Source organism: Ursus arctos, unplaced genomic scaffold (assembly GCF_023065955.2).
Source record: "Ursus arctos isolate Adak ecotype North America unplaced genomic scaffold, UrsArc2.0 scaffold_74, whole genome shotgun sequence".
Classification (NCBI taxonomy): Eukaryota; Metazoa; Chordata; class Mammalia; order Carnivora; family Ursidae; genus Ursus; species Ursus arctos.
In genome coordinates, this window is record NW_026623094.1 from 1 (window position 1) to 20,232 (window position 20,232).

The window sequence follows — 20,232 nt, forward strand, 5'->3', positions numbered from 1 at the left end:
TAGGTAGTGGATGCTGTGACCCGTGCCACTTCTAGCATCTCCTCCCAGCCCGCCCAGGCTGACCACCCCAGCAGACTTCCCAGGGAGCCCTAAGTGCACTTAACATTATGTGATTAAATTACCATCCTGCCATGCTCTGCTCCCTTCCCATCTGGCCTCCCCTGGGGCCTTGCTCCATCCCTCATCCTTTCACTGGAACCTTCTGTCTCCCCACGGCCCCACTCCCCAACCCCACCCTGGCTGATAAACAAGCCAAAGTCTTGTCTCCGCTCAGAAAGCCTCTCTTGCACAGAGGATTTTTAATTTTCTATGATGCGATATTACGGATCTAGGCCATTCTACATTGGCCCAAACCCATAGAACGAACAAGAAACACCAACAGTGAACCCAGATATAAACTACAGACTCTGGGTGATAACGCGGTGCCCATACAGGTTTATCGTTTAGAGCAAATATGTCACTTGATAACGGGGGAGGCTCTGCGTGTGCGGGGCAAGGTGCATATGGGAACACTCTGTACCTTCCACTCAGTGTTGCTGTGCCCATAAAACTGCTCTTAAAAAATTAAGTCTTTTTTAAAAAAAAAGGCTCTCCCTGCCTTAGCTGCTCCAACTGGCTCTCATCACGTCTCCCTCTCATTTCTCTCCCCTGCAGGCTTCTCCAAGAATGACCGGCACCTCCTGCCGCCTCTGACTGCCTCCCATCCCTCTCACACCCAGCCCTCACCACTTCACACCAGTGACCTCCCTGTGCCCAAAACCAGGGGTCACCGATCCTCTCTCTTGCTGACCACACCCTTCCCTGGCCTTCTGAGTCTCTCTCTTCTCCTCTTATCCCACAGTTCCATGTCCTGGCTGTCAGCGGCAGAATGCTCCTCTGGGCACATCACTCCCAGTGGGCCCCAGACAACACTGGGGCCTGGCAAAGTCCACTTCGTGCCTCGTAGGGTGGTTCCTGGGTAGGGGTGTTTCCTGGCTCCAAAGAGGTGGAGAAGCTGTGTTTGAGAATGGGAGGGCCTCGAGTTGGGGGGGGCTTGGCAATCATGGCCAGTCCCTGCATGATGGGGGACCGTGCAGAGAGGGCTGGAGACTCAGGGGACGGGGGCAAACTCCCAGGTGGGAAGGCTGCCCCAGCGGGGCCTAGCAGACATTACTTGGGAAGCCAGCCTTCCTCATACCTGCTGCTGTCCCACAGCAGCTTTAGCCTGGGGAGACCTGGGGATTACCCATGAAGTTGCCTTGTCCTGTGCCCCGGCCCAAGGCCTCCAAGGGTCTGCTCCTCAGGGCCCAGACAGTCTCCTGCCCACTCCCTTCAGGGCCCTCATGGAGTCAGGGACAGCCCTGAGCACCTGGGAGGGAAGCAGGCAGGGACTGGGCCTGGCCTAGGGACCTCCAAGAACGCAATCCCCAGCCGGGGGCCTCCGTCCGGTTATCTTCCCCAGTCGTTCGTCTGGGAAGGCCCGGGCCGGCCTCACAGCAGCCTCCGGAGGCTTGCCTGACCTTCAGTGTGGCTATAAACAGCTCAGCCTGTCAGCACTGCTAGGCGCTGCCCAAGAAACAGAACTAAGGCCTCAAAATTCCAGGAATGACCGGCACAGTTCACCCAGAATAGTCTCGGCCTGTCCCCCTCCCCCTCCCCCTCCCAGGGGACCCTCCGTCCTCTGTGTCCCCACTGTAGCTAGGATATCTGACAAATACTGGAACAAAAAACAGCAAAGAAGCAAAGGCTTCTGGGCGGGTGCCCCAGAAGAGCCTGCAAGGCCCGATGAATAAGACCTTAAGGGACAGAGGCCTTGGAGCAGAGAGACAGGCATCCCCCATCCGCGCCCCCCCCCCCCAGCAACCCCATCCTCACCACCACCTCAGCAGAACAACAGCATTTCCCCATGCATGTTAGAAAGCACTCACATGTGCACACTCCCATTTCACAGATGAGACAACCAGGCTGAGCAGGGGAACGGTCTTTTCTAAGGCAACACAACTGTGAGCAGCAGAGCCAGACAAAAGCGCTCACTTCTTTCATAAAGTCAAGGGCTGCAGCGTGCACCAAGCACAAGGCCCCAGACCTGGCCCCAGCCTCTGACCTAGCTCGGACGGGGCAGGCTGGGCCTTTGGAGCCACTCCTTCTCGGCTGCTCCCACCCCTCCCCCACTTCCTGGAGAATTGACTAGGGCTGGGGGTGGGGGCAGTGAGGGGGGAGCTCATGTTGCAGGCCCAGCCGCACCTGTCCAGGATAAATGAAGGCATTTCCCCTCCACCCTCCCATTCTCCCTCCTGAGCCCACTTCTCTGTGGGTCATGGCCAAGACCCACTGAAAGGAGGCCGTGGGGGGCTGCTACTGCCCCAGGGTTGATTCTGGTGGGGCGGGGCGGGGGGGGGGTGCTGGGTGGGGTGGGGACTGGAGCTACCACCCAGCCTGAGGGCGGCAGCCTTCTTACAGGAGGAGTGGCAGCCTGAGTCTACAGCTGACGGGCCCCATTCGGTCCTCTTCTCCTAATCCCTAGCTCAAGGGCAGAGGGGCAGGCCAGGGAGTTAGGGGTTACTGAGGTCACCAGAGCTCCTGAGCAAGTCTGAGCCTCAGCTTGCCTGGCGCTGAAGTGAGATGGTAATCCCAGCCCTGCCCGGCTGACCACCTCTCTCAGGATTGCAGTAAAGGTGCCCAGGGGCGTCAGCCCTGCTGAGACTGAGCAGGCCCTGTCTTTGCTACCCCCACCCCTACCCCCCACCCCCCCCCCACCCCCCGTGCAATTTGCCTCCACTGCCCTGTTGCAAAGGCTCAGCCCAGGACGCTGGAGCAGCCACTGGCCCTACATCCCGTGAGGGAGAGGTTCCTGGTGCAGAAGGGTCTTGGGAGCCCCAGTAGGAAATACCACAGCCCTGGTGGGGGTGTCCTGGGCCCTGCCTGGCCAGTAGCCTTGAGCTGGGGGATGCCCCAGCCCAGGGCATCAGTGGCCCTCCAGAGAAGTTTGTCAAGAGGTTCTAAGCCCTGGGGAGGACGGAGCGCCCAGCCCAGCTTGTTCCATGGCCTTGATGATTAGGGGCACGCCTCCGAAGGGAGCTGAGACGTGTTATACCTATCCCCCGATGCCCTGCCTGAGCCGTGGATTCTATTTATAAAGGTGGCCCCTAGTCATTGGCTCCATTACATCCCAATACACCCTTTCCCTGCAGTGGGGACATTCTTCCTGCTGTCTAGCTTAAGGCCTCTGTGCTGCAATATAAGCCCTGGGCTGGCCGAGGCCAGGTGGCGCATAGATCCCGGGTGAGGTCATTGGCTATCCTGGGTGCCCCTGAGCCAGGGGGCTCATTTCCACCCGCTGGGGCAGGGAGCACCAGCATGAGGCCTTGAGGACTGTAGGGCTGGGGGAGATACGGGCTCAGTCCCAGGCATGGGAGGCCTATGGACCCATGACAGTGAGGGCAGACAGCCCTGTAAACCACGCTGGTGGGGAGCTCTGCAGGGTCCTGGGGCAAGGGGCCGCGTCCACTGGGGCTCAAATGCCCACACAGCACCACATCATCAGGCAGGGCGTGCAAGTCTCTGGGCGTCCTCCTAGTGCGGCCCTCTGTGGTGTCCGGGACGGTGGGTCTGGAGGTGTGCAGACTCAGGTTAGATGAGCCAGACCTCCAGCGGGATGGAGAACATGGCCCTCTCCCTGGACTAGAGCCCGGCCAGTGACCCCCTCCCCACCCCCGCTGGGGGGTCGTGGCCTCTACAGCTGTTGTGAAGCTCCTATGGCACCCCTGAGTGGGGCTTCTCCTCCTTGGGGTCCCCCCAGTGCCCACATCAGGTTCCCCAACCGGAACTGCTCCTCCACGGGGGCATTGGCTCCCTGTCCCCTCTGCCAAGCACTTCCAGGCCTTCCCTGGCTGCCCACCTGAGAGCCTCCTTGCCCAGCCCCATCCCCACCCCCAGGCCTACGGCAGATCTCTGCTGCCCTGAAGAAGAAACTGCCTCCCTGGCCCATCCATCACCCACCAGTGACAGCCTAGAGCCTCAGGCTGCCCCTCGTGCCCACAGCAGCAGAGCAGGGCGTTCAGCCCCAGGCTGACCCCAACAGGCAGGGCTTGTCTTTGCCCTCCCACACCTCACAGTCCACCCTGAGCTGCAGGGTCTTCACCCCAACTCTGCCAGACTTGCTGGGGGGTCGCTCGACAAGTGTTACCTCAGTGCCTACCATGTTCTAGACACCGCGCTGGGTGCTGGAGACACGGCAGTGGTTAAGATAAAGCTTCCTCTCAAGCGGACCTAGCTAATCACCTCTCTGGGCTTGAGTGTTTCTGGCTGGGCAATGGAGCCACTCAGACAATCTCCAGTGATCTGTGACACCGCCAGCAGGCTGTTCCCTGATCATAGACACTGCAGAACATATGGGCCATTTCCCCAGGTGAGCGTGGGGAATGAGATGTCAGACAGGCAGAGCAGCTGTGGCTGGATGGGCAGGGGCTTGGCCAGGTGAGGGAGGAAGCGGGTAGGAGATCCCCAGCAGGCCCTGGAAAGGGGGCGGTAGTGGAGGTGAGACTGTTACCTTGGGCCTGGGATGGAGTGGGGGCTGGAGCCCAGTTACCTGCCCTGCGCAGCCCAGCCCTGAGCCCTGACAGCAGGGCAGCTGAAGTCATCAGTCTGTCCACCCGTCTACCTGCCAGCCTGTCACCTGCCCTCTCCATGCACGAGTGCTCTCTCCCCAAAGCCGCTGCCCACTTCCATGGAGATGTTCCAGGCTCGGGGGCACCCTGGGCTCACCCCACCCCAGGGAAGGGCTTAAGAAGGCTCTAACTATACTCTGTCCACCTGCCTGCCTACCCAGCAAACTTGGCATTTCCTTCTTGGCTCAAAACACCCACCGCTTGCCCATGTTTCACACTCACGGCAGGTTGGCGAGCTCAGGCGGACAACATCTACGGCCGAAACCAGGGGTCTGTGGCCGGCAGTATCCAGTGGGAGCCAGTCCCAGCCCCCAGACTGGGGATGGGGCATGCTCTGCTTTCCAAGAGCCTCAGGGAGGACAGCGGAGGGATGGAGGGATGCACACACCCTCCCCTGAGGGTGCCCCACCCCTGCGGGTGCCAGGCTGTGCGGGCAGAGCGCACTCACCCGGGAGATAGTGAGCGGCATGTTGAAGTCCTTGCCCCCCTGGAGACGGAAGCCCCAGGGCCCGGGCCCGGTCAGGGTCACGCTGTAAGACATGCTTGTGCTGACAGCGGCAGCCTCTGTGGATGAGAGAAAAGAGGGGTGAGAGGGCCCTCAGGCACCCACCTCCCCAGCCTATACCTGGACCCCTACCCCGACCCCCAGCCTTGCCTGCTCCGTCCCTTGCTGTCTGGCCAGCCCGTGTGGAGCTCCTGAGAGGCTCCTAAGAATAGCTGGGAACGAATGCCATCGACACTGATATCTGCCCTCTGCTGCGCCCATAAATGGACTGTAACCCTACACTCCGCCCGCCCGCAGCCTCCCACCGTGACTCACACGGCTAATATTGCCCCTGGGGAGGGGTGCCCAGCACCCAGCACCCCCCAGGGGGCAGGATAGGGGACTGGCCAGATTAGTGATAATGCTCTCTCCTCCTTGCTCTCCTCTCCTTGCTCCCTCTGCCCTTCGGAAAGTCCAGATGTGTGCTCTCTCTGCCCTGCTCAACCCCCACCCCTTTGCCCAGAAGCCTGTGGCTGAGCTCCTTCCGGCAGGGGCTTTGCAATTTGCTGTCTTCCTGCCCTGTGCTCCCTGGTGAGGACTCTGAGGTTGTAGCTCACCCGGCAGGAAGCCTGGGACCAAGCCGAGCCTCCAGCTGCCCTGGACAGAGCTTCTGCTCAGGAGGCTAGCAGTTGGGCGAGGGCTGTCCAGCTGTAAAAACGGTCATAATAATAGCAGGAGCTCTGGTCATGGCCAAGCTCAGCTCCGGGTCCCTCATGCCATTATCCCCTCAGACCCTGAGAGGCTGCCACCTCAACCTGTAGCAACCAGGGCTCAGAGAAGTTAAGTGACTTCTCCAAGGTCACACAGGGAGTGGACCCAGGCCACACTGGAGCACCTGAATGGTGCTCATTCCTATTGGACTTGTGCCAGATAATGGGTTCCCAGTGACGCAGGCACTTTCCATTGCCCAGACCAGGCATGGGAGTGAAGGGCACAGGGTCCTGGCCTAGGGTCTGAAAGCAGGTCTGAGGCAGGCCTGCACCTTCCAGACCCTGTAGGGGCCCGGAGGTTATTCCTGGTTCTCCTGTCTCATTTGTGCCCTGGAAAACTTGACAGCAGCATGGAAAGCTCCAGCTGCCAATGTTGCATGCCAGGTCCCCATGCCCTTTGCACTGGAATGGCAGGGGGCAGGGAAGAGGGGAGGAGATGCCATTTGCTCAGCTGCTGGGACATGGGGCCAGAAGGCATAAGGACGGGGAAGTGCGTGCAGTGTGTTCAGCTCATAACCCAGAGACAGTGTGTTCTGGGTGGGGGCCTGGGGGCCTAGGCCCCTCAGGACTCCAGCCAGTGTGGCCTATGGGCCAAGATACCTCCAGAAGCCCTTCCTCAGAAGAAACCTTGGGCCCCATGTGGTCTGGAGACAATTCGAGGCCATCCTGGCTCTGGCTGGAGAAACTGAGGCTCAAGGAAGGTGAAGGTGGCTGGGCTGGCTGCTCTTTGGCCCTCCAGGAAGGCTCTAGCCTAAGCTGGGCCCTGAGGACTCAGTGCAGGCCTGGGTATGAGTAATTTCCCAGCCACCAGCACCCCACCCGATGCCCTGGGCCTGGCCCATACAACATGCGAGCTAGGAGTCCCCACATCACAGGGCCATTTGGTAAATTGCCCAAGTTCACAAAAATATCAAGTGGAAGAAGTCAAGGGGGGACCTGTATTCTCTCACCCACTGTACCACTTCTTCTGCTGTGTATCATACAGCCCAGTCTGTCGCCCGCTACCCAGGCCTGGCCCAGAAAGCCAGCCACTCATGGCCAGCACCCCACCCTCCCCCATACCAGCCCCTGCCCCGCCCCCAGGCCCTATCCCAGCCCTCCCCACCTCCAGTTTTCCCCCCCTTTCCTGGGAAGGGTCTGTCCTGCCAAGCTGGAGAGCGTCCAGCAGCAAGTATGACCAGTGTGGGCAAAGAAAGGCTCCGGTCCCATAGTGGGAGGGGAAGCCCCGGGCTAGGCAGTACCTGGAGCTGCAGGGCTCTCTCTGGACTCTGGCAGCCACACTGCCTGATGCTGCCTCTGGGGAGAGGGAGGGGGAGTGGGAAGGATGCTCTTAAAGGGGAAGGCCAGCCTCCCTCCAACTGCCTCCCCTGGGAGACCGGAAGCCAGCAGAGAGCAGCTGGTCTGCACAGGCTGGGCACAAACTGCTTCCTGATAACAGCAGCTTATTGGGGAGTGGGGACGGGGGCAAGCCTGGTCTCTGTCCCTCCTCCACTCTGCCCCTCGCAGTTTGAGATGGAGGCTTCAGCAGTGAGAGTTGCTAGGTAGGGGACAGAGCAAGGGGAGAAAGAAAGGCCGCTATAGGCATCGGACGTCAGGCCCTGGGTCTCTCCCCCATCGCCACACCCATAGGTAAAGACCATGCTTGTCTGAGGAGAACTTCTCTGCTTTTTATTTTCCTGTATGCTGTCAGAGCCATACAGCCCCAGGATGGACTTGGACCACTGATGTGAGACGGACCACAGGTGCAAAGCGTGCACGCGTGTGCCTGGTGCGTGCAAGTATGTTGATACAGGAGAGTGTGCACGAGCGTGTGGGCCATGGCAGACACAGTCCTCAGGAAGCAGGGACGCGGGAGAGAGGGGAACAGCAGTTTCCGGCGCATGAAGGTCTGTGTTCGGCTTCGCATGCTGGCTGCGGGGATGCCGTGCTGGCCCGGCCGTGTCAGTGAAAGGCCCAGACTGGGTGCAGAGGCAGCTCAGAATTAACCGGTGTGTCCCATGGAGCTGTGGCCATTGTCAACGCCTGGACAATCATGTCACGCAGCATTTGAGGAGAGGCGGCCGACTCCAGGCAGCAGGAGGGCCTGGGCTCCCACGCTTGAGGCTGAACCTGGGGGACAGGCTGTTGAGATGTGAAGTGGGTGCAGAGCACCTGCAGGGCCGGAGTTTTGTGGTGTGGGGCCATGAATCCAGCACAGCATGGGTGACAGGGCCACTTCCAAAGCCGGCTTATGGGGTCATCCTGGGTCTGTGTGTCTGAGGGGGAGGTGAAGGGGCTGGATGTGTCCCAGAAGAAAAGGGGAGCCGATGGGCACCCTACATCCTGGGGTTCAGGCTGGGGAGCAGCCCCTTGGTCTGAAAGCAAATAGCACACGTCTCTTTAGCCCAAGGAGTGTCCCACTGGAAGCAGTCTCCCAATGACCCTCCACGTATAGGGTCACTGGGCGGTGAAGGGAGGTTGCCTGGAGGGGCCACGTGGGGTCCTGGCTGGGGGATGGGCCTTCTCTGAGTCCCCAGGCAATATGGCCTGGAGGATGGAGCCGGCCATGTCTAAGGCCACTGGCAGGACACCCTCCTGGGTTGTCTCCCAGGCTATCAGATTCCTACAGTCGGGCCGGACTGAGCTCCCTCTGCCCCTACTTCCTCCACTCCTCCTGGGGCCCCAGCACCCCCCACCTGCTGCCTTCAATACCTCATTTCTTGCCTGTCCTAAAGCACCAACTTCCTCCTGGCTCATCCCATTCAACCTGAGCTTCCCCAGCCACTGCAGAAAGGCCCCACCACCCTGCGAGGCTGACGGAGCCCACCGCAGGGCCCCCACCCAATCCTCCCTCCCACGGCTCCCTGCTCCCCCGGCTCATACTGCTCAGGTCAACACCTGATTGGGCCTCCCCACAGTCCAACCACCTCCTTCCCTTCTTTTCTTCTCTTATGTCCCCACCACCAGCTCCCAGAGTCCCTCTGGCTGCTCCCAGGTCACAGAGCAACATTCTGTTCCAGGACACACCAAGCCCCCCCAGTGCCCCCCTGCCGCATTCACACAGGGTGTTTCCTCAGCCTGGACCGCTCAACATGACCCCCACGCTGCCTGGCAATCCTTGCTTCACCTCCACCTTCCCTGGGGAGCCCTCAGGGACTTGCCTCTTCTTTCAGCACCTTGTGTGCTGATACCTCGATGGCAGTGCTTATCACACGTGTTAGGTGATGGCTGATGTGCTGTCCCTCTCTGCCCTGTGCCACAGCCCAGCCCAGTATTCCCTCCAGGACGGGCACAGTGCCTTTCATCATGGCCCCACCAGCCCCGGGGGGCGATGCCCATCTCTGTCCTGGCCTCTGTGGCCATACACAGTGCCCAGGCTCAGGGCTGGGGAGTGAGTCTTCCCTGGGGCTGGAGCAGCAGGGGAGCGGTGCTCCCCAGGAGAGGCAGGGGCTCCCCAGCTGGAGGGAACAGCCCAGGTCGCCCCCTCTCTGGGATGCCCAGGGAACAGCCCCTGGGGAAGTAAGGCAGGACATGGTCGTGGGCTCACTGGGGAAGCCCAAGAGAGCCCAGGAGCTGGGGGTGTTGTGCGGGTGTGAACGGAGGGGCTGGGTGGGGAGCTGTCGGCTGAGGGGGGAGGGGGAAGGGTAGCCTTGGAGCCTGTGCACACGGCATTTCCAGCGTTCCAGAGTATGGTCTTCTCTAATCGCCATCGACATTCCGTTCCATAGGCACTTGGGCTGACAGCTGGCCTTCTTTTAATAGCCACAAGTATTCTGGGTGACATCCTAATCTCAGGGCATTCGCTGCGAGCACATACACAGCTCGCGGCACCCCCCCCCCCAGGTACCTCCAGCCTCCAATCACGCAGAGAGGTACACACCACCCACACTCGGTCCCACGCAGTTAGAGCAGACATGTTGGGGCACACTCAGTCCTGTGCCCTGTGGTGTCACAGGGACGAGAGCATGTGCAGGCCACATGGTCACACACAGGCACAAGTCATACTGCCCTGACTCACTGCGCACGCGTCCTGCTCACACACACACACATGCCGTATGTTCCTCACAGCACAGCAGAGCCACCACCGCTTGCCATGTATGTGCGTAGGCAGGGTCACAACAATCACACGGACACTCTCAGGTGCGCCACAGACCTCACTCAGGCCTGCTCAGAGCATCATGGAGTCACAGAGACCCCCAGGCACCCCAAACAGGCAAGGGTCACCTGGGTGGGGAAGGAGTGATTCCCAGAGGGCACTGGGCTTGCCCACAAGAACAGCTTCCCTTTCCTGGCCACTCCCTGGGCTACTCGCCCCTTGTCCCCACCCCTGTATGGATTGGCAGGTGCCAGGCCCAATCACCTTCCCAGGAGTCTCTGCTTCCTGCCCCTGGGGCCTGAGAGGGGCCTTGGCTTCCATGTCCTCCAGGCCCTGACTGCAGGGGAAGCGTCCGCTCACTTGCTGGGTAGCCCCCCACACGGCCGCTGCCTCCGTGTCCATCCAGCCCTGGGGAAGGTGGGAGAGTCACTGTGAGGTGAGAGGGACATTCCGAAGTCCCGCTCCTGCCCTCTTCCCCAGCCAAGACTGTCTCCATCCTCCACACAGGAGGTCACTGCAATGAGGTCCATGACACTGTAGGCTCTCTGGTCACCAAATCCCTACAAACTGTGAGTGCCCATGCTAGTGTGTGTGTGTGTGTGTGTGTGTGTGTGTGTGTGTGTGTGCCTTCTAAGCATGTAGGATGGGTCCGTCTTCATGAGGGTCTAGGCCTCTGTTGACAGATACCATTCACTCCTTGATGTCATTCACTATGTGTGGTTCAGGGAAAGGATCTCTGACAGTTCCTCCCTCAGCTCCTCCACTGAGACCCCCCAGGGATGGGAGCAGTGGGAAGAGGCCAGTGGAGATTCTTGGTGAGGCCCAGCGTGGGCCCTGTAGTTACAATGATGGAGGAGCCCAGGTGTGGCTGGGGACACGAGGCCACAGCACAGAGAGCTCTCCTGGGGACATTAGGGGGCATCACAGCCCCGGGCCCCAAAGAGGGGCTGGCAGGCCAGTAGCTCCTAGGGCTAACAACAACTGTGGGGTCAGCACCCACTCATGTGCACCCTAGCCATGTAGAGACAACTGCTTTCCCTTTTAGAGAAGAACACAGAGGCTCAGAGGGGGTGAGTGACCTTCCCACGCTCACACAGTGAGGCTGTGGTAGAACCGAGGCTTGAACTCAGGTCCCCCAACTCCGGGGCCAATACTCCTTCCACTGCATCCTGTGGGATCCTCAAGGCTTCCAGGAGGAGGGGCTTAATGCTAAGAACAAAGGGCCCTGAAGCAGCTCCTGCCTGTCTCTCAGGCGGCCCATCTAGGGCTAGAAATGCCTGTCCTTTCGTGGCTCTAAGCCGCTGGAATACTGCCAGCGTGGAAGAGAGATGACCTGGCGTTGGAAGATGCATCAGTCCTGGCCCTGCTACTGGGTGACCTTGGGCCAACCCACTGCCTCTCTGGCCCCAGGGCCCCTGCCTGTCAGGGGGGATGAGGCAAGGGAAGGCCATGGGGCAGTTGTGAAGGGCTCTTCCTGCCAGCGTCCCAGGGTTCTGAGGGTCCCTCGGTCTCAGAGGCCTGAGGCTGGCGTGGTTGAGGAAAGTAGGACGAGGTGCTGTCCTTGGGAGACCATCGCATCCTTACCACCTCACTCTCCAAGCCCAGGGACGCCTGGCGCTTCTGTCCGGAGATCCAGCTGAGGTCTGAGGCCTGGCTGCTCAGTGTGGAGCGGTGGGTGGAGCGGTAGCTGGCGTAGGGGCCACCGCGCTGGCCTGACACAGCCAGCAGCACCCCCAGGCAGGGCAGGTGCTGGGCAATGGCCATTCTGCAGGAAGAGAACATCTGGTTAGGGGGGTGGACGGGCAGACACCAGGATGGGTGTCTGGACAGACTGATGGGGGTGGATGGACAGACTGATACGGGGCTGATACGAGTGGACAGAAGGGGGAAATGGGGTGGTTCAGACACTGGGGTTATGAGGACAGACAAATGCTGGGGTGATGGGAATGGACAAAAAGACACTGGCAGTCATAGGAGGTGATGAGGAAGGACAGACAGATGCTGCGGTGAAAGAGACTGACGGGCTTATAGCCTTCGGGATGGACAGACAGGCAGTGGGGCCGTGGGCACAGAGGGTGGCAGGTTCGGCAAAGTGCTTGGTCTCAGCTCTCAAGGGGCTGGCCCAAGCCGCATCTCTTCCAGTGAGGACCAGGGACACTCCTGAGCAGCCTCTGAACCTGCAGCTGGCCTCAGCAGGGTGGCGAGTTACCGACACAACCAGGCAAGAGGAAGCACTGAAGGGCCCCTCGCGGGAGAGGCCAGCTGTGCTGGGAATCCATCAGCAGAGAGCGCTCTGGGCCAGAACCACCCCCGGGCCTCCACCAGGGCCCTCGAACCTCTCCTGACTGTGGTCTTTCCAGGACATTGGTGTCTGGGGGCTTCTTCTCTTTGCAGGGGGTATCACTGCTGACCGGCCATCCTGGCTGCCTTTTGGCCTTGGCTCCAAAAATCCCATAGGCAGGATTGGACACTGCCCAGGGAGCTCTGATGTCCCTCCCAGCTGATTCGCCCGGGAGAGTGGAGCGGCAAAGGGGGTCACACCAGCTCCAGACCCCAACCAGTACCACTTGCTACTCCCAGCTGCTAGAGGCCCCCACCAGTGCGTATACAAGAGACAGGAAAGATGGCCAGCCTCTGCCCCCATTCACTGCTTCAGGCCCTCCATGGCCTGGGGACCTGGGGCTGGGTCCTGGAGGAGGGCCGCACCTGTACTTGGGGTGGGTGATGGCGTAAATGATGGGGTTGTGGATGGCAGAAGCCTTGGCGATGACAGCAGGCACTGTATTCATGTAGGGAGTCAGGACGTGCGCGTACCTAGGACAGAGAAGCTGTGGCTCCCCCTGCCAGCTGGCCCTCCCAGAGACTCCACAGCCCACCCGCCCTCTCAGGAACCTTCTTCCTCTAGGCCAGGCCCTGTGGGGTGCAACCCAGCCTGGCCCAAACCAGCATGACCAAGCCAGCCTTATAAGAGGGACTGTAATGCCGGGAGAATTCTGATCTGAGGTGAGCAGAAACCTGGGGAGCCATTGAGGGAGGGTTGCTGAGAGGAAGATGAGCCAGGTTGGGGGGTTCCACCAGGTCCCATGATAGCTTGGAGCCTGTGCCGCTAGCAGGAAACCCTCCCCATCCCCATGGACTCTGGCCCTCTGGCCAGCTCCTCCCCCGTCCCATGCAACCCTGAGGCCCACTGCTCCCCTGGCTCTCTTAGAGTGACCACAAGACAGCCTTACCGGGGACCAGGCCCTTCCTGCACAAGGAGGTCTCATACCCAAATACTTCCCAGGATGAATAACTCTCACTGCTTCAAAGTGCTTCTGAAGTCTGGCCTATGTCCTCGTCGCTGCAGACATCAAGTCCCCAGACTCTAGCCATGAAGGGCTGGCAGGCAGGAGGTGAGCGGCACCCCTGGCCGTGTGCCCACAGCCCCCGTGAAGAGGGAGCCAGAACCTCAAGGAGAGTCTTATGTTCCCGTGGGATCTGGCAGGACCTGGGAGTCCCTGCAGGCCCTCAGGCCAAATCCAACATGGCCCAGAACTCCCCCAGCATGTGTCCCAGTGCCTCGAGGAAGTGGCAGGGACATTTCCTGCAGGGAACCTTGCTGCCACCCAAGGGAGAATGAATGAATGGCTGTGAGGCTGGCTCAGGCTTGGGCTGGGGAGGGAGAGGTCAACCCAGGGTCCCCTTACCCTCTTCCCTCCCCCTCCAGCCCCTGTCCCAGCCCCTTGGGCACTGCTCACCCAGCAAAGCCCATCAGGGCCACAGTGGAGTAGGGGGCCCAGGAGAGCACGAAGAGAAGGATGACCAGCAGCTCAATCTTGGCCATTTTCCACTCTCTCTGTAGCCGCTGCCGTTGTCGAGGGGACCTAACACCGCCCTCGCAGGCCCTGAAAGTCTGGAGAGCCCTAGCACGGGCACAAAGTCCAAGTCTGACCCCACTCTGGTAACAGTGAGGGCCACGGTCATGGCTGCCATGGGGGAGGCTCCCTGGACCTGGCTGTTCTCTCCAGTGCAGGAAGCCCTGACTCCCAGGAAGTTCTCCATTACATCCAGCCTAAGCTGCCTCCCTGTGGTTCCATCTGTGGTGTCTTCTCTAGCCCGTAGACCTCCTGATCAAGCCTAAAGGGCCCCTCCTCAGAAGCCCCTGTCTCCTGAGACTTCTCTAGGCACCCAGGTTGTGCTGGTCTCTAGGCACCTCACCCCCTAAGCACAAGGGCTCAGCTTGTCTTTGCCTATCTGGAGCTGAGAATGTCCTGGGGAGGGTGCAGTGTGAGCCTGGGGGGAGGGTAGGGACAGCCCTGGCAAAGGGGTGTGGCCACCCTCCCATCCAGCCCCTCCTCCGCACCCAGCTCTTACTGGCCTGTCTCCCGGATGGCCTTGAAGATGAAGACGTAGCAGTAGATGATGACCAGCAGGGGGAGCAAGAACACGAAGCAGAAGAGCAGCATGGTGTAGGCTCGCACTGACGGCGTGAAGCTCAGGTAGTCCCAGGAGCAAGAGGTCAGCAGCCCCTCGGGCACGTAGGCGCCTGGGAGCCAGGAGTAGAGCTCAGCCTTTGGGGCAGCATACTCGAGGCTCCTCATCTAGCAGGGGCTTTGGATGTGGGGTTCGAGCTCCCTGAACACTGGTCCCCACTCAGCCCTGCCCAGGGCAGTGAGGAAGCCAGGGCTTGTGGAGGGGAGCTTTTCCAGCCAGTTCTAGCAGGCAAAGCACCCTGCTGCCCATTTTTGCCAGGTTGGAACTGAGACCTCCACTGAACATAGCCCCAGGGTCTAATTCCTCCAGATTTGGGCCAGGTTTTCGGTCCTGCCACAGAAAGGTGGGTGCCTCGCTGCTAAGTCTCCTACTTGCTCAAGCCTACACCCCGAGGCCTGCCTGACACTACAGCTGAGCATCAGATGCCCCCGTCACTTCCCGCCGCCCAGGAACCATGTGGTCTTCCCCGGTATTGGGGATGGGAGCCCAGGTCATCCTCTGATTGCTGGTGGTGCTACCTCAGTTTCCCCTGCTGCTGGTCACGCCCCCTGAATATCCGTCTGCCTTGAGGCTCGAGCACTCCTTTGGCCCCTCCTGCCAGCTGGCCAGCCCAAGTCTACCTGCCTGCCCTTGCACGTGCCCCGCCCAGCTCATCCTCCTCTCTCCCGATTCCCCCAGTCCACTTACTCCAGCCAAAGAAGGGCGGCAGACTCCAGGCCAGGGCATAGAGCCAGACGCCCGCCAGGACAAGCGCCGCCCGCCTCTTGGACACCACCCCGATGGTGGCCAGCGGGTGCGTGATCACCAGGTAGCGGTCCAGAGCGATGGCCGTCAGGGTGATCATGGACGTGATGCCGAAGACAGCCCCACAGAAGGCATAGAACTCGCAGCCTGTGGGCACAGCTCCCTGGCCTCAGACCGCGGCAGGAGCCCGAGAGGTACCCCAGGGGAGGGAGGGTCTGGGGATGACACATACCCAGCTCCTGCCTTCACCTCTCCAGAAGAGCAGCCCTGAGCCCCTCTCCACTCTGGCTCCTTGGCACATCTGGCCCAGAAGCTGAGTCTTCCCTCTTGCTCACTCACGGGCTCCAGGGCGGCCACCCACCCTCCGCCCAGGAAGAGCCAATCACCTCTCATCCGAGGCCAGCCTCCACGGTGGGCATCCGGGCCACAACCCTCCTCCTCCCTCCAGCAGAAGGGACCCCGGAAGGTCTACCTGCCTCCCCGAAGAGCCACCGCTTATGGAGACTGCTGGCGAAGAAGACGGGGGCCTGCGTGAAGGACATGAGAAAGTCGCTGACCGCGAGGTTGATGATGAACACGTTGGACGGCGTCCTGAGGCCTCTGGTCCTGTGAAGGGTCGGAAGCTGTCAGGACGTGCTGCACACACGCACACCGGCACAAGCCACAGGGCCGCCACCCGTGCTGCTGCCCGGCAAGCACTAGCCAGATGACTCTAGAGCCTGACTGCATGGGCTGAGAGTGAGGCCCCCACCAGGCAGCAACTCTTGCCTCCTGTGGACAGCAATCCCGCCCCAGAGTGCCCTGCGCCCAGCCCTAGCTGGCTTTAGGACACGTCTGTTTCCTCCTCTCGCCCTCGGGATCCCCTCTGCATGGCCCGCACTCTCTCCTTGGACACACCCCTCCTTCCTCTGCACCCCTCCAGGCCAGTTCTCCCTCCTGCGTGCTCAGCCGTGCCTTCCCAAGAGCTCGTCTCACCTCCTTCCTCCCCAGCTGTCCTCCTTGCCCCCTTCGTCAGTATCTCTACAGTCTTCACACTCAGGGTTGGCCCAGGGCAGGGGACAGACAGGTGTGCCCCACAGGCCAGGCACTTTCACTAACTCCTCTCCCGTAATCATCCATCTTTGCATCTACCCCTCCCTCTTTTCCAGATGGGAATGCTGAGGCTCCCACCCGTGAGGTGGCTTGCTCCAGATAACAAGACTCAGTAAGCGGCATTGCCAGGATTCAAACACTTATTTGACGGGCACCGCACAGACATAAACTTGCACAATCACACATCGACTCTATGAAGTAAATCACAACCCCAGTTTGCAGACGAGAAAAATGGACCTACAGGGACGCCTGGGTGGCTCAGTCGGTTAAGTGTCTACATTCAGCTCAGGTCATGATCCCAGAGTCCTGGGATCGAGTCCCGCATGGGGTTCCCTGCTCAATGGGTAGCCTGCTTCTCCCTTTCCCTCTGCCTCTCCACCCCACTCATGCTCTTGCTCTCTCTTTCTCAAATAAATAAGTTTAAAAAAAAAATAGAAAAGAAAAATGGATCCACAGAGAATAAGTGACTTGCCCAAAGTCAGTTCTGCTAATAGGCAAGGTAGTAGGGTCAGGGATTCACCTCTTCACCTGCCTGTCTCAGCCACTCAGCCCAAGAATGGGGCAGGTGGGGAAGGAAGCTGGGTGTTGGCAAGGGTGTTTGCTGAGGGTCTTGAGGACTCAGGACCCTGTTGTCAGGGCTGCTTGTCGAGGCAGAGGGACATGCCCATGGGGGCAGGTGACGTGGAGGTGAGCTGAGAGCAGGGCAGAATGGGCAGACGTGTGTGAGTTGCAGGGACATTCATCCTACACGTGTGCCTGGGGTCCAATTGGCATGCGCCACTCAAGTTGCCCTGGACTATTTTTTGGCCCCTTCCCTAAGCTAGAAGATGGAGGCCTGTCCTGAGACCACTGAAGGCTTGGCAGTGGCGTCCCCATCCAAGCTCAACTGCCCTGGAGAGCTGGCGACAGCTTTGCTGTCCCGTCTCTGCATGGCTGGCTGCCCGCGGTGCCCACGCCCTAGTCCCTCCAACCAGGCACCTGCAGAAGGTATAGATGACCATCAGATTGCCCAGCATCCCCGTGAGCCCCACCAGCAGGATCACTGTGCCCAGGGTGTAGTGGGCGTAGTCCGGAACATCCACCGTTGGGAAGGGGACCCAGGCAGCAGCCCGAGCCCCGGCTGCCTATGGAGAGACAGAGAAACAAGAGCATCACATTATCCTATCATCTGGAATAACCCTGAGAACGAAAGGTTAAGGTTCCCAGTAAGGAAACAGGCTCAGAGTGGCACAGCCACTTGCCCACACTGCTAGGAAGTGGCAGAACCACAGTGGAAACACAGGTCTCTCTAAAGTCAAGCCCGAGCTCCTGCACTGTAGCACAGAGGCATGGGGCTTCTAGGATCACCTGTTGGAGGCTGGATGGACAGACAGACACATGTCTGACAAGGAGGGCCATTTCCTTGGGGAGAAGGCAGAACCATCCCCTCAGGGCTTCCTAACCACTGTATGGGCCCTGACGGAAGCACTCAAGGCAGTTAGCAATGGTATTCCAGGCCCTGCAGACTCTGGGGTGGTGGAGCTGGGTGGAACCCCTTTCCTCAGGAGCCCCACCCCCTCCCCAGGCTCAAAGAAGAGGTTGTACTCCCCCACAGCATAAGTGGGGAGCGCTGACCTTGATACCAACATGAGACGGGGGAAAAGAATTCCCCTTTAAAAGGAAAGCTTAGGGGGCCCCTGGCTGGTGGAAGTCGGTTGAGCGTCCGACTCGTGATTTTGGCTCAGGTCACGATCTCAGGGTTGTGAGGTTGAGCCCCGAGTTGGGCTCTGCACTCAGCAGGGACACTGCTTGAGACTCTCTCTCTCCCTCTCCCTCTGCCCCTCCCTGCTCTCTCCAATAAATAAATACATCTTAAATAAATAAACTTAAAAAAGAAAAAAGAAAGCTTAGGTCCCCCAGGGTCATTACAGGGAGGTTGTGACGCCATGCGGCCAGCAGAAAGGGCTTTAAAGAACCCTCTGCCCCAGCTCCTTTCCTGGAAAAGAGGGCAATTTAGTCTCTGTCTTGCCTCCTATAGCTACGGAGCCTTCCCGTCCTATCCAGGATGTAGGCCAGCATCCCCGGGTCCTCAGGGCACCCACAGTCCTCCCCGGTTAACAGTGGGTTTGGTGCGGTATGACCCTGGGGCCCTGGCCAGAATATCAGGCAGCGGAGGGCACCCACCCCCTCACTCTGGGCTGGACAATCCAGAGGCCTCGGGTGTGCCTGCCTCCCTGCAAGTCTCTGCGGGTTATCCAACCACCCTCGGAAGAGAATGGATGCAGCCAAGGGCAGGTCCGGGCCATTCCAGGCCCTTGTCCTTTAGGGTTGGCCTTTCTGTTCCTCGGATGCTCTCCGTGGGGAAAGACATGGCCCACACTCTCCTCTGTTGACCTCTTCGTGGAAGACAGGCCCAGAGAGCTCCAGTAACACGCCTGAGGGCTCACAGAGGAGCTCAGGCCTTTTCTATCTCCCTGTCAAAGCCCCTGGGTGTCCCCAGCAGGGAGGCCAGGGTCGGGAGGGAAGGCTCTGTGTGCGCACACACTGGCCCCAGGCTTACCGTGGGGCTGACGGGCAGAGCTTGGCCCGGGCTGGAGGTGCTGCTCCGGGAGCTGTCCCACCTGCTGGGTGAGGCTGGGGTGTCCACGCAGCTAGGCTCCTGGGCTCTGGGTCCCGAAGGAGGGTTCATCCTGAGGTGGGGTAGTCCTTTCTCGAGCCCACCGAGAAGTCGAGGGCACGGGGAGTCAGGATATTAGCCGTGCCCAGCCTCCCAAACTTCCTCCGACCTCAGCACTCCTGTCTGGTCTGCCGGCCGCCCGTCCCTGCGTCCTGCGTGGACCCAGCCTGGAGCTACTCTTGGGGCTGGTGACTGCTGTGTCCAGTGAAGCACAAAGGAACGAGTGTCACAGCTATGGCGACTCACAGCCACAGGGTCTGTCCCCACCTTTAAGTAGCAGAGCTGGGAGTGCACATGCCCAGTTGCTCAGTACTGCGGGCTCCCTCAGACACAGGTCCCTGGGTGTCTGTCCACAGAAGGTCTGATGATGGCGGCACGCATGTGTGAAAGTGTGTGTGTGTGTGTGTGCACAAGAGTAGGAGAGCGTGTGTCAGTGTGAATGTGTGTGTGTGTGTGTGTGTGTGTGTGTGTATTCTGCCATGCTTAGGCTCCTAGACATTGGGCAGAAGGCTTTGTCCTCCCCTCTGACAAGGCTCTCTTTCTCCCCCGAGCTCATCAGGAACAGCCTCTGCTGCCCTCAGTAACCCCCACGGCTGTCCAGGGGCAGCTTCCCCCTTTCCATGGGGCGCCTGGCCCCCAGTTCAGCCCGCACGAGTCCATCCCATCTTCACAGCCACCCCCGCAGAGCCAACCTGGTCACCCATTGTGCAGACGGAGAAGCTAAAAGGATGTGCTCCACGGGCAGCCTCAGCCTTCAAGGACACAGTGTTTAACTGTCCCCTGGGGGCAACACCACTGCCCAAGCTGTCCTACTTACAAGTCACGGGTCCGAGGTGGGGGAGCCCTTGGCCTTCCGTCACTCTCCTCAGACCTCGCAGGTGTCCAGCTGCATCCCCCACAAACCCAGGGCCCCACTTCTGCTGCTCTGCCCGTCAGGTCTCTCTCCAGGCCTGCCTCAGAGTGGGACCCAGCCTTTTCATGCACATCCTGGCTTCCCTGTCGACAGTCTCAGGGGCCCCGCTCCCTCTCAGGAATCAGCACAGGGACAAACAGGGAAGGGGGCCTCCAACCCTTCACAGTTCCCATCCTGGCTAGTGCCCACTCCCTTGAAGGAGGGCCTGGCATCTTTTCCTCTCCTAGTCCAGTAGCTGAGGGCAGGCGAATGTTCAAGGCTAGCCTCTGGCTCTGGGGGTTTCTGTGGCACACACATGTTATCATCCCTCCACCCTGCCCCCAACCTGCCACGGTAGCCAGTAGACGTTGAGGGTCCCCACCTCCCACCCCCCAGCCAG

At 60.2% G+C, this 20,232-nt stretch overlaps 1 protein-coding gene across 2 annotated transcripts; it reads right to left on the reverse strand.

Moving 5' to 3' along the window:
- Positions 1-7,838: 7,838 nt before the first annotated feature.
- On the reverse strand, positions 7,839-18,952 carry LOC113258933 (melanopsin). Of its 2 annotated transcripts, none has more exons than XM_026504013.4 (10): positions 18,824-18,952; positions 17,263-17,408; positions 15,665-15,798; positions 15,136-15,339; positions 14,329-14,500; positions 13,713-13,877; positions 12,682-12,789; positions 11,560-11,740; positions 10,240-10,383; positions 7,839-8,254 (listed from the first exon to the last, which is right to left on the reverse strand). In XM_026504013.4, exons 1-10 carry the CDS (start codon positions 18,950-18,952, stop codon positions 8,216-8,218), a joined length of 1,422 nt encoding a protein of 473 aa, XP_026359798.2. In that variant the 3' UTR covers positions 7,839-8,215. The 2 variants fall into 2 exon arrangements, with proteins under 2 accessions (XP_026359798.2, XP_026359797.2); XM_026504012.4 differs by having other exon boundaries at positions 17,230-17,408.
- Between the last annotated feature and the right edge of the window lie 1,280 nt (positions 18,953-20,232).